This window comes from Gaeumannomyces tritici, assembly GCF_000145635.1.
Source record: "Gaeumannomyces tritici R3-111a-1 unplaced genomic scaffold supercont2.5, whole genome shotgun sequence".
Lineage (NCBI taxonomy): Eukaryota > Fungi > Ascomycota > Sordariomycetes > Magnaporthales > Magnaporthaceae > Gaeumannomyces > Gaeumannomyces tritici.
In genome coordinates, this window is record NW_008804549.1 from 3,513,250 (window position 1) to 3,525,986 (window position 12,737).

The 12,737-nt window shown below is 61.5% G+C and overlaps 5 protein-coding genes across 5 annotated transcripts; all 5 read left to right on the forward strand.

Moving 5' to 3' along the window:
- Positions 1 to 650: 650 nt before the first annotated feature.
- Positions 651 to 2,420, forward strand: GGTG_10137 (hypothetical protein; the record flags this gene model as incomplete). The annotated part of the gene is made up of 1 exon (XM_009228002.1): positions 651 to 2,420. One exon carries the CDS (start codon positions 651 to 653, stop codon positions 2,418 to 2,420), a length of 1,770 nt encoding a protein of 589 aa, XP_009226266.1.
- A 255-nt stretch (positions 2,421 to 2,675) lies between these two features.
- GGTG_10138 (hypothetical protein) lies at positions 2,676 to 3,644 on the forward strand (the record flags this gene model as incomplete). The annotated part of the gene is made up of 1 exon (XM_009228003.1): positions 2,676 to 3,644. One exon carries the CDS (start codon positions 2,676 to 2,678, stop codon positions 3,642 to 3,644), a length of 969 nt encoding a protein of 322 aa, XP_009226267.1.
- Positions 3,645 to 3,941: 297 nt separating this feature from the next.
- On the forward strand, positions 3,942 to 4,573 carry GGTG_10139 (hypothetical protein; the record flags this gene model as incomplete). Its single annotated transcript, XM_009228004.1, has 2 exons — positions 3,942 to 4,239; positions 4,353 to 4,573. The coding sequence occupies 2 exons, from the start codon at positions 3,942 to 3,944 to the stop codon at positions 4,571 to 4,573; spliced, it is 519 nt and encodes a 172-aa protein (XP_009226268.1).
- Positions 4,574 to 6,835: 2,262 nt separating this feature from the next.
- GGTG_10140 (hypothetical protein) lies at positions 6,836 to 7,057 on the forward strand (the record flags this gene model as incomplete). The annotated part of the gene is made up of 1 exon (XM_009228005.1): positions 6,836 to 7,057. The coding sequence occupies one exon, from the start codon at positions 6,836 to 6,838 to the stop codon at positions 7,055 to 7,057; it is 222 nt and encodes a 73-aa protein (XP_009226269.1).
- A 10-nt stretch (positions 7,058 to 7,067) lies between these two features.
- GGTG_10141 (hypothetical protein) lies at positions 7,068 to 12,008 on the forward strand. The gene is made up of 2 exons (XM_009228006.1): positions 7,068 to 7,696; positions 7,817 to 12,008. Exons 1-2 carry the CDS (start codon positions 7,278 to 7,280, stop codon positions 11,025 to 11,027), a joined length of 3,630 nt encoding a protein of 1,209 aa, XP_009226270.1. The 5' UTR covers positions 7,068 to 7,277; the 3' UTR covers positions 11,028 to 12,008.
- The last annotated feature ends 729 nt before the right edge of the window (positions 12,009 to 12,737 follow it).

Consider the following 12,737-nt stretch of genomic DNA (forward strand, 5'->3'; position numbering starts at 1 on the left):
TATTGACATCGCCTCGTGACGACGACTTAGCGCGAGTGGCAGCTGGAAGCTATTGTCGTAAAGCCTTTGGAGGAGAACAATAGCATCACGACTAGAATAAGCCCCAGAATTCCTGGCCAAGAGGTCTTGTCGTTGATGCGGCGGCTCTATTGACCCTATTGTTGCCTATTCAGCTCCTCATGTGCCCTCTGATTTACCACGGATGGTGCTATTGTTTGGGCTATTCGGGGCAACTCTCTGACTTTCTCCTCACCTCGGCCTCAGAAGATTTGATGCCCTTCCTCGGAGCACGCAAATATTTAACCCAACTCTTTCCCCTCCCAGAAAAAAATTCCTGCTTGCTCTCCTCCTTCAACAAACAGAAACGAGCATATCGCACTTTCTGATCTCGCATTCGCGCACTTCTCGTTCGACCTCACAAGAACTCATCTCATCAAGAAAACCTCTAGATACCTTTCTCTATCCGAAAAATCTCTCGGTACTTCTCTATCCAGAAAATCTCTCGATACTCTCCCCATCCGCAGACAACCTCCCATACGTCTCTATCTAGACAATCTCTCGATACCTCTCTCCATCCGGACATCTCTCGACATCGCTCTAGCCAGTCCTTATCAAATCACTTTCTCGACATCTCTGTCTATCCAGTCACCATGGTTCGCCCAGCCCGCAACCGTAAGCTCACCCAGAAGGGCCTCGAGCTCGAGACTCTCCGCCGCGCCCGCCATCGCGCCGACGAAGTTCAAGATGCCAACGACCACGGCGTTGCTCCCGCCACCGCAACTGCTCCTGTTGCCGCTACTACTCCTGCTGTCGCCGCTACTGCTGCTGCCACTGCTGCTCTCGCTGCCGCTACTGTTTTCGCCACTGCTCCTGCTGCCGACGAGCCCCAGTCTGCTGCTGCTGACGAGCCCCAGTCCGTTGCTGTCGAGCCCCAGCCCGCTGCCGTCGAGCCCAAGACCACCGCCGCCGACGATCCCAAGCCAGCCGCCACTGGTAGACGTCGCCGTCGTGCCGCTACAGATGAAGCCGGACCTTCTGAGCGTCCCGCCAAAAGAACCAAGCGCGCGGCTTCCGAGAATGATAAACAGGAGCCTGCTGCCAACCACACCCCCGTCCTCCAGGCCCCTCAGAATGCCGTTGCCGGAACTCGCCGTCGCCGCGCCGCTGACATGGACGCCGAACCCTCCGACCGCGCCGCCAAGCGAGCCAAGAGCGAGTCCGGAGCCCGCGATGTTGCTCCCAACAACCAGTCTGAGTCGCTGCCAGAGCCAGAACCCCAGCAAATTCCTGAGCCTGAGCCTGAGCCACAGCCACAGCCGCTGCATGAACCAGAGCCCGAGCCCGAGCCAGAAACCCAGCCAGAGACGCTGCATGAGCCCGAGCCAGAGCTTGAGCCAGAAACCCAACCAGAGGCGCTGCATGAGACAGAGCCTGAGCCTGAGCCGGAAACCCAGCGTGAGACGCTGCATGAGACAGAGCCAGAGCCACAAAAACAGCCACAGCCACAAAAACAGCCCGAGCCAGAACCCCAGCCAGAGCCCCAACCAAATGAGAGCAAGGCCGATGACGAGCCTGAGCAAAGACCTCGGCGCCGCACCGCCAAACCTCGCACCGCCGCTTCCAGTGCCAAGCCCGCCACACTGCCTGGAAAGCCCCTCAACATCAACGACCAAGATCCTCTCCAGATCGAGCGCCAGATCCGCGCCGAAAGGAGAGCCAAGCGCCTCCAGCAGAAGAAGGAGCTGGAGGAGCGGCAGAATGAGAGCGCGCAGGATGCCTCGGACAAGCCGGAGCGGGCCGCCGAGCCAGCCGCCGAGCAGGGCCCCAGCATCCCCGAGGATGTGTCCGACAATAGGCCCGACACGGTCCGGATGCTGGCGCAAAACGCCCTCGCCGAGACTGGCAAGCTCGCCGGAAGGCCGCCCATCGCCCATCCTGAGGCGCCCACCGGAACCCTGGCGGAGGGCGACGGTGGCGACCTCCTCGACGCCGCCCCCCCTGCCGCCATGTCGAGCAAGGCGGCCGGGAAGAGGAAGGAGACGCGCGCCGCCAGCGACCAGGCCTCAAGCCCCCGGGCCGAGTGCAGCAAGGCGGCGACCGAGAGAGCTCGCGAGATGGCCCCCGTGGCCGATGGCACCAGACTGCCGCCCATCTCGGACCTGATCGGCGCCGCTGCACTGCCGCCCATCTCAGACCTGATCGACGCCGCCTGCGGCCCGTCGTCATACTTTGACCGGGTCCTGGCCACCCACCTCGCCACCCTGCCAGGCGGCCCTGTCCTCGGTGCCTTTGGATCCGAGGAGCAGCAACAGCAACAGCAACAGCAAGACCAACAGTTCCCGGCGCCGCGCGCCATGGAAGACCTGCTGCCGGACCCGCAATTCAGACACCTGGGCTGGGTCCAATCCGAGGGGTACTAGGACGCCCCCTCGGAGGACCAGCTCAAGGACCTGTTCGCGGCCGAGCTGTCGCGCGTGGTCAGGGAGGGCGAGGGCGACGACGCGGAGCTGTGGGTGTGGCGCCTGGCCGTGCACCTCTTCGGGAGGGTCCCACACGACCTGTTCCGGTACGGCCTGCGCACGGCCGGCGGCAGCGGCGGCGGCGCCACCCCGGGCCACGACGCGTGCATGGAGCTCGTCATGCTCCTGTGCCACCCGGCCTGGGGCCACGACCTCATGAAGCTGCGGCACATGCTGCAGGTCGCCGTGTGCGCGCGCGTGCGCGACCACGAGATGCCCCTCGCGGGGCTCTCGCGCGACATGGCCGCGGTCCCGTGCGGAGGCGGCGGGGACGGGGGCGCGGGGCAGGAGGAGGACGAGCAGCACCAGCAGCAGCACCCCATGCGCGGCGTGTGGCAGGAGATGCTCCACGCGACCCAGGACCACGGGCGGTGGCTGGCGGCCGTGGCCGAGACCTACCACTACGCGTACAGCGCGGGGTCGGTCGAGGCCGACGCCGACGTCAGGGCCCTGACCGGGGCGCTGCTGGGTGGTGGCGGCGGCGGCGACCAGCAACCTGGTCAGGGTCACGGCGGCGGCGGCGGGCTGGCGGCCACCGAGGAGGAGCGCAAGCTCTTCCTGCTCGAGGCCGAGGACGTCCGGGCGCTGCGGCTGGCCCTGGACGCGCAGGAGGCGCACGGGCAACGCAAGTGGCGGCCGGCGGCCGAGTACGCGCGCGCCTTTGCGCGCACGCCCGTCGGCGCGGCGCTGCTCGCGCCCGGGAGCGGGAGGAAGGGGGAGGAAGAGGAGGAGGAAGCGGCGATGACTGCGGCGGCAACCGCAACAACGGTGGGGCCCTCGCCCTTACAGCAGCATCAGGTGCAGCAGCAGGGGCACCGCCGCGGCCGCGGCGGCAGCGATGCCGTCGTCGGCTTCGCCCCCGCCCCCGCGTTCGTGCAGCCGCCGAACCACGGGGCGCTGACCAGCTGGAAGAGGAGCTGCCTCCTGGCCGACCTGCGCGAGCGGGCGGTGCGGGAGCGGCTCCGCTACAGGGGCGAGGGGGACCGCCTCTTCGACATCCCCCGCGGTGACCCGGAGCCCCGCCATTTGATGGCGTCGAGGGTGACGGGCGCCCAGAGGGAGATCGTCTGTGGGGTGGTCTGCCCTCCGGGTTGGCCGCCGTTGCCCGACCGCTTCCGGGGGTAGAGGGGGAAGAGGGGAGGAGGAGGAGGAGAATTGTTTTTTTTTGCGGACATCAGAGGGCTTGGCCATGACCAGCCTTGATTTCCTAAATTTTCTTATTTTTTTCTCTTTTCTTTCTCTTTTTTTTCTTTTCTTTTTCTTTCTTTAACCTCGTGTCAATAATTGTCCGTCCCCGTTTGTTTTACCTACTTTTGTCTTTTTATACCACCTTGGCGGCCGTTGGAACGGTATCACACTCAGGACATACTATTGCAGTTCGGAGCAGATGTCCTCAATCGACGGGAGTACAACCGAGTCTACATGCTCAGCGCGTTGGACCCCTTCAAGAACTTCCAGCGCGACTCCGTCAGCAAGCGGCAGCGTGCCACTGGGGTGGCGGCAGCCGAAAAAATCGCCCCCCTGGATTCCCTCACACTGGCCGCTATGTGCCGGAAGATGTATACCGATGGACGTTTCGAGGAGCCCGTTGAGCACCGGGTCCCTGACGACATCATCGAGAGTTTCCCCAAGCTCTTCGGCAACAAGGAAGACATCGACACCTTCATGTCGACCCAGATGGCGCATATCGACATGCAAGTCGATAAGGCCGTCCAGGCTGGTGATTCGCCCGAGGAGGCACGGGAGCGAATCACTCAGAAAACTCGAAAGGCACACGCTATCCTCGGCATGCTGAAAAAGACGCACCCATTGAAGACGTTTTTTTTTTTACAGATCCCCAGCTGTTGAAGTCGACGCTGGAAATCCTCGGCCGCCTCGACAAGGACTTCGACATGGACGGCATGGAACCTCACGAACCGGATGGCGCCGTCTTCAACTACGACAAGTTCAAGGCAGCATACGCATGGTGCAACTGGGACACCGGCGGCCCTAGCAACAAGTTTTTCCTTCCCCATCAGCCTGTTGGTACTGTGCCAGCCTCGCGATGTGGTTGAGAAAACAAATGGCTTACTGCCTAGGCCCGGACGTCCGATAAAAATCCAACCCCCGCTCCGGCCCTCCCTGAATGTATGCTATCACACGCATGTTTGGGACGTGGCCTGCGACGTCCAGTGGGACGTCAAGATCTGCGATGAAATCCAGGTTTTGCGCAACCCCGGCTCAACTTTCCACCAGGTTGTTGCCAAGATGAAGTCGTCCCCGGCGACGCCCTTTTCGGTTCAGCGCAGCGCCTTTTGTAAATGGCATCGCAGACGCCCGTGGTATCGGCTAGCTGTTCGCCAGCCACTTCGCGCTGACTTTTACCACCAAGACGAACGACAAGCAGCTGGTCGAACTCGCTGCTCAGGATGGATACTGTCCTTTCGACCCACCGCCCGTTCAAGACCCCGATGATCCGGATACTCTACCCCCAGTCCTGCTGTGGCAGTCCGGAACCAACCTGCAGTCCGAAAATATGCTTGATCTTAAGCGCTGGGTTGAGTCCGAAGAGCTGCGCGGTCAAACGCGGTTGTTGCATGCCCTTCACCCATTTCTGCTCGCGGCCGTCCATCCAAAAAGGTGCAGGTATCGCGGTATATTTACCGCGCCGTCTACAAGCTCCTCGTTCGGCCACGCTATCCGCAAACCCCAGTATACCTGCCCAACGGCGAGGTTGCTTTTCCTCGTACAGGTATCCCTCCGGCCACTGTCACCACCGTTGAAATTGGCCACAACATATCCAAAGGAGTCACCCGTCGCTGGTTGACCACATCACTTGAATTATTGGCTGCTCCCCCCGGATGCTGTGCAAGACGCAGTCGATGGTCTGGATACTGGCCAGGCATCCCCCCTAGGACACAAAAAGCACGAGGAAGACATAGCAGACACTAGTGTTGGCAATTATAATTTTCGAAAAAAGAGATAATTCAGTATGACCATGTTTTCCAATTTACCGTGATGGATGCAGGTTTGGTAAAGAATGCGACTGGTCTTTGAGGAATGATGGGGGGTACGTGTTACAACGCGTCATGGTCCGTGGAAATGGTGTAGTCAGGCCCTGAAAGGCTTCCAAGGGCACGTGAGTCATGGAACCCGAGTTTGACGCGCCAGTCAGAACAGGAAGGTCATCTGGCGGAAAGGGAGGCTGGGTTTCGATACCAAATGGGCTGTTCAAAGCCAATATTGTCCAGGCCACTAGAGGTGTACCATAGGTGCACAGTCAAGTCTTCATAAAGAGAGAGCACAGACCCAATGTTTCTGTGCTGGGGTCCTTGGTGCTCGGTGGGAGCGGCCCCATCCTCGTAGTGCCACATCCCTGCATTCTGCATCCCCCCTCGAAAAGGAACATGGGTCGGTGCGCCCACGGATGGCTGCACCACCGTTGAGCCCGATCCAGAGTCAATTCAAAGTGCGGGAAGGTGGAAGATGAAAGGTGAAAGTGGGTGCAGCTGGAGACCTCAGGGTCAGCTCCAGCCCCGCGTCTACGCGCAGCATCCAAAGCTGGAGCCAAAGTTGGAGCCATCGAATGACGCTGCCGTGCGGGAGCTGCATGCAAACGCCAGCCAAGTCTTTCGAGTAGCGCGCAACGCCCCTCGCGCCTAGCGTGCATGTGCAATCTGCAATCTTCACGGCTGCCGCCCACTGGCATTGCATTGGATAAAGACGCAATATTCGAGTGCCTATGCGTCCTCGGCGCCGCAGTCAGTCGACGGCCACTCTTGCCGCGCGCGTGGGGGATGATGCTGGGCCTGGTGGAGCTGCCTCCAGCCAACCGCCTGATTTTTAGTGCCCCGTAAATCAGGTCAATTTCCCACGGCCACGGCGAATTGGGGTCGCATCACCACAGCCACCTTTTGAATTTCTCGTGGCGGTTCCCCTGAAGCGAGTTTGTGATAGAGATTCGAACCGAGGGTAGGTATGTTGGGATGGAGCCCGGACAACACAGCGAGCACACAACCCCTTCGATGCACACAGAGCACACCATCTCATCAAGAACCAACCCCGAAAAGCAAAAGAAAACGTTCGTGCCGGCACATCTCAAATCTGTCACTGTGCCAGATGTTGGCAGAGGTGGCCCATGCACTGGCTCCCCTGACCCATGCAGAAGATTGATGTAAGGTACGAGCCAACCACAGGGACTGAATGGCGGCTAAAAGGGGGAAAGCGTCTGGGCCCGCCCTTGTCCAGGTGCCAGCAGCCAGACCCCCTTTTGTTGGTGCGAGGTCTGGTGATTGGCTGGCGACAAAGGAGGGCGCTGGGACCCCACCGGAAACGACATGTGTACAGGCAATGGCAGGCTGCCCCCTGCCGCCACTGTCGAGCGCCACGTTCCATGCCCGGCTCGCCAGATGGACCTGCCCGCACGCCTCTCGACGAATCGCCAGGGCCCAGGGGTGGTAGTGCTGTGGACGCGCCTTGCCCAAAGCGGCGGAATGGCTGCTCGCGATGGCGCCTGTCCGTGGCCAATGGAGCGCCGTGCCTTGCAACCCCTGAACTGAGGCCCATTCTCGGGGTGCTAATGTCACTTTGTGCCCTCTCGGATGTGATGTTCGCGGCAAGTTATGTTGGGCGGCTGCTTCCTCGTTCGTCGCTTGCTGATGACCCTCTTGTGGGCGTGCCGTGAACCAAGACCTGTTCTTTGTTGGTCGCTCTGTCAACTGCTGCTCGCGTCTGGGCCGGAAAATTAAATACGGCTATACTAATACCTGCCTGCCCACAATGGCCACTCCCGCTCCGGCACCGAGGGCCCAGTTCGACGCTCACGGTCCTCACACCTCAGACACTCGGCCTGCCGCACCTGCACCGCCGTCACCCGGCCGCGCCCAAGTCCAGAACGCGCACCAGGTCCTGCCAAGCCCCAGGAGCTCGAGGTCCCCCAGCTTGGCCGCGAGCATCTCCTCCATCAAGCGGAAGCCCCTTTCTACCAGCGCCTCGGCCGTGGCACGGAGATACTCGCAGTCGTCGCAGGCGCCGCGGTCACCGCCGTCGCCGCCGACCCAGCACTACCTCGACATCTTGGACGAGCTGCCGATGCCAGAGACGTTTGTCTCGCTCGCCGTAGAAAGCTCGTGGTATGCAGGCGAAACCCCGATAGTAGACCGGTTTGCCGACACCTACGAGTCGTCCTCCCAGGGAGGGTGAGTTTGCCCGAGCCTCTCCTTGTCAACTGTCACCTGCCCGTCGCCGTAGGGCGCGATCCATTCCTCCCAAGCCCAAAGTATATGCGCCTGACTGACTGACTGGCATCTTGTTGACAGACTAAACAGCAAAGCCCTTCCACCATTGCCGCCGCAGACCGACGCCGCAGAGCCTGGGCCCGAGGGTACCGCCGTGGCTCAGCCGCGAAACATTCCAGAGCTCAACCCTGCTGCTTCTCAAACGCTACCCGCACTCTCGTACCGCGAACATCAGCAGAAACCTCCCGCCGCCTCAGGCCCGAGCTTAAACCGCCGAGGTGGCGGCCAAGACTCAGACATTGACTTGGACGTCACGCCGCACGTTGTTCGAGGGGGTGAAGGAACAGGTGGCGGCGCCGATCAGCTGTCAGACACGAACAGCCAGCCGGGGACTCAATCTCCTAATACTAATACCGTGGGGCCAAAGATCATGTCACTCTTTGCCCGCAAGCCCTCACCCCCGCACCTGAAGCTCATACCGACTACCGATAGCACCCCAAAACCAGCACCGGCGGCATCAGCCAGCGACTCTACTCCAACCCCAAAAGCAGATGCTGCAGATAATAATCTTAATCCTCAAATCAGATCCCCAGCACAAAAGTCCCCGGCATCCTCGAAGCTAGGCACCTTCTTCGGCTGGTCCACCTCGTCGCCCTCGTCAACCGTCTTCTCGGACGGTCTCTCTCCCTTGCCTTCACCATACTCGCCGAGGCCGCCGCAATTCGCCGATGACGCTCCACTCACAGCAGCAACATCCAGCCCACCCACAGCCAAGCCGACTTATGACATCGCCGCGGATGAGAGCCCTCTCGACTACTGCGAAGCGTACCTGCAGACCCCGCCCGACGCGACCACCCCAGTACCGGCGCCGACCGCCGACAAGATCGAAGACATGGAGGACGAGCTGAAAGCCATCAGCGCGGAGCTGGCGGCGTCCATCAGGCGCGAGATGGACCTGGAGGACCTCGTCGACCGGCTGCAGGCGCAGGTCGGCGGCCGGGGAGACACGCCGGGAAAAAGAACCAGTGATTACTTTTCCGACTCGGGCTACAGCTCCGCGAAGCTGTCGGAGCACGATGCCAACCGCGAGGAGATCACGCAGCTCCAGCGCCGCGCCGAGCAGGAGAAGGCCCAGGTCCGCCTGGAGCTGAGCCAGAAGCTGCAGGACGAGCGCGAGCGCCGCAGGGACCTGGACCGCCAGATCCAGGAGCTGTCGGCGCGTGCCGCCCAGGCCGGTGGCCAGCTTGCCGCCATAAGGGGCTCCCCCGACGACATGGCCGACGCCGCCAGCGCCGCCGAGAGGGTAAAGGAGCTCGAGGGATCGTGCGAGGACCTCCGCAGGCGGCTGACGGAGGAGCGCCAGGTTAAGAGCAACTTTGAGGACCTCCTCACGGCGCTCAAGGGCGAGCTGGAGAGTGCTGCCAACGAGCGCGACAACCTGCGCGACGAGGTTGTACCGCAGCTCAGGGCCCGCGTCGAGGGCCTAGAGCAGCAGGCGTCGGAGCACTCCAACCTAGTGTACGAGAGCACCAAGATCCAGCAGGAGCTCCGCAACCTCCAGCTGGAGAATGCAACGCTCAAGACGAGCAGGCCTGTACCGGAAGCTGAGGACATGTCGATGCCGGCGACCCGGCCAGCCCGCTCGACGTCGGTCAGCACGGCCCAGTCGGCTTTCAAGCTGCAGCAGGCGCCGCTCGGCCGATCAAACACGGTCAAGGGCACGGTCGGCGGCGCACGCAAAGCCGAGGGGTCCCCGCTCAGTAGGTCCAACACGGTCAAGAGCACCAAAACCGAGGGGTCACCGCTGAGTCGGTCCAACACGGTCAAGAGCATCCCTGCTGGTCCGCACCAGACGGAGTCGCGCGAGGCCATATCCGAGAGGCTCAAGGACGTAGAGGCGCAGCGCGACGCCCTCCACAACGCCCTCAAGAACCTGCTCGAGCGACAAGAGTTCCAGAACCGCGAGAACGAGAAGAAAATTCGGATTCTCGAGCAGGAGCGCACTCGGCTGCTGGCCGCGTCGCCCCAGAAGGCCGGATACGAGCGCGATGTGTCGAACCTCCGCGAAGAGATTGCCCACCTGCGAAAGCGAGCCGAAGAGGCCATGGAGCAGAAGTGGCAGGTCGAGAAGGGCCTGGGTGGCCTGAAGATGGATCTGGACCGCGCCGAGGAGGAGATCGCAGGCCTCAGGAGTCTCCTTCGGGAGAAGGACATCCTCATCCCAGCCGCTTTCGCCAGGCAATCGAGCACACTCGGCAAGGAGAACGACGCGACCCTGTCGACGCCCGTCAGCTCCGCCACTTTGGAAAAGGCGTACCAAGACCTCCAGGCCGCATACGCCGAGGCTTTGGAACGCATCAAGAAGCTGGAGCTGGGCACCGCCGACGACAAGACCAAGGAGGCCATGCAACGGCTCGAGCGCTCGGTGACGGCCAGGATGGAGGCGCGAAGCCGGGACGACGACGCCGAGGTGCAGCAGCTACGCGAGCGGGTTGAAAGCCTTGAGCAGTCGGCACAGACCAACATGGAGGCCGAGCGCGACCTGGCGGATCAGCTCCAGTCATCGGCACGACGCGTCGAGGAGCTGGCGGCGCAGGTCCAGGCGCAGCTGGCCACCAACGCGTCGCTGCGGACGCGGCTCGCCGAGGCGGTGACGCGCGGCGAGTCGAACCAGCGGTCGAGCAAGGAGCGCATCTCGTCGCTGCAGCAGCGGCTGCGGCAGCTCGAGGACGACCTGGTGGCGGCGCAGCAGGCGGCCGAGGACCGCATCGCGCGGCAGGACGAGGAGCTGCGGCAGCTGCGCGAGGCCAACAACGGGCAGATCCAGCGCCTCCGCGACGCCGCGGGCGGCCTGCGCTCGCCGTCGCAGCGCCTCTTCCCGCCGCGCTCGCCCCTGTCGCCCATGTTCTCCAACGGCCTGCGCTCGCCCAGGCTGGGCTTGGGCTCGGGCTCGTCGCGCCCCACGTCGAGGACGGGGTCGCCGTCGGGCGGCCGCAGCAGCCCCCTGTCCCCGCCGGTGGTGGCGCGCGAGCGCGACGAGGACCAGGCGGCGCAGATGGAGAAGCTCCGGGCCCGCGTCGCCCAGCTCGAGGGCGCGCTCTCGTCGGCCGACTCGGAGATGCAGGAGGTGGTTGGCCGCATGAACGCGGCCCAGATCGAGGTGCTGGGGCTCCAGGAGGAGCGCGAGCAGGCAGTCCGCGAGACGCGCAGGCTGCAGAGGCTGCTCGAGGCGGAGCAGGCCAAGGCTTTTGAGGGCCGGTTCAAGGCCTTGAGCTCGAGTGCTATGGCATAAGTCGAAATGAAACAAGCCGGCCACACGAGTGCCACGGCTTTTTTTTCTTCTTTTTCTGCCATCGGCCAAGGCGGAAACTTGGCATCTGTTGCCCAATCTGGATACCAGACCGAACGAAGATGGGGCGGCATAAAGCAAACATGAGACCAACGCAAACCCTCCCGCTCCTCGGAACGACAAGCTCTACATTTCCCCGCGCGTACGAACAAACGCCCCGATACCCCCTCGTGGTTCACGACCCGTCCGCCGCCACTGTACAAGATCCCCTAATAGTCTATTCTGTCCTACGCATTTACGCCACTTGGGAGCCCGCGAGTTGCAGCATTATACATGGTGTTTGGGCGGTAATTTCTAGTCTGGATTCTTTTTTCTTTTTTTCTTTTTTTCTTTTTCGTTCTTGTTTTGGATTGACACCACAAGAATTATTTACCACATGACGCACTAGCCGGCCTCCTTTTTACGGTCGTTGCTGCTGCCTCTATTTCTTACATAGTGTATTACCTAACTCCTCTTTCAGGGTTTTCCTTTCGGCGCTTCAATTCCACTAGGTACTCCCCGAGGAACCGAGACAGCATGGCGTCTTGTGTTTTTTTCCTTTGCGAGCGCGCGCCGTCGTGCGACGGGGGATTGGGAGGTTCCGAGGAGGTGTCACAAAGGAAGAGGAAGGAAAGAAGAATGAATTTAGCATGACAAGAAGCAGAGCGGGGCAACAACATTGGGAGGGCCTGCCTCGCATGGGAAGAGGGCTTTAGATGGTCCTGGTTGGATGACGGGAGAAAGGATATGCTCGAGAGGGGGAACTGGAAAGGACTCATGGGAGGAAAAGGGGGAACATGTGACACGGGCGGGCAGACGAGCATCTGCGTTGCCGTTCGTGCCCGGCTGCTCCTCGAGCAATTGCTAGATTGTATCGGGTAGTGGGCGTTAAATCCAGTCATTCGGCCATGCAAACATGGGAGCGAGCGTTGAATCCATTGTGAAGACTTGCGAGTTGCACATGTTGAACATGACCCAGCCGTTTGGTGACACTCCCGATGGCCTTTGCGTCTTAGCCCGGGGAGGATTTCCCTGCTCGCCGGGGCGGGGTGGCGGGAGAAGCCGTGTGCGAGCATCAAGCATTGGGGGAGGAGCAAACAAGCGTCGAGAAACACGCAGCCCTCCCTTATTCATGTCTCGAATCTCATGGTTTCCTCAAGTCACGTACTTCTCTGCATATGTTGGTAGGTAGGTAGTGGGAGGACACCCGAGGAGGGCGGATGAGGGTTGGTGGTTACATCCGCCGCCCTGAACTCATCATCTAACCCCTCTCCTTAGCGCATGAAACGAGGGTTGTTTGGAAGCAGTTGTGACCCAAAGCTGGGATGGGGTAGTTTTTTTTTTTTTTTTNTTTTTTTTTGGCTTTCTGCTTTTTTTGTCCAGGGTAACGGCTGCGTCGTCGTGCCGTCCATCTGGTCTCGCACAAAAGAACCGCCTCGGTCATCAATCGGCAGCTCCAGGCCAATCTCTCCCAAGTGCCAGGTCCTGCCTCCCCCTTTTGGCCAATATCGCCTTGGCGATACTAGAGTCGACTCGTAGCCAATACCGTCATCTCTACTGCGCCGGTTAAGGTGGGGGCTGACGGCTGGCCTCGACAGGGCCGAGAGCGTGGGTCAAGATAATGCCAGGTCCACCCGGGCTGGACAGCGACGCGCCCCATCGAGAATGACAGAC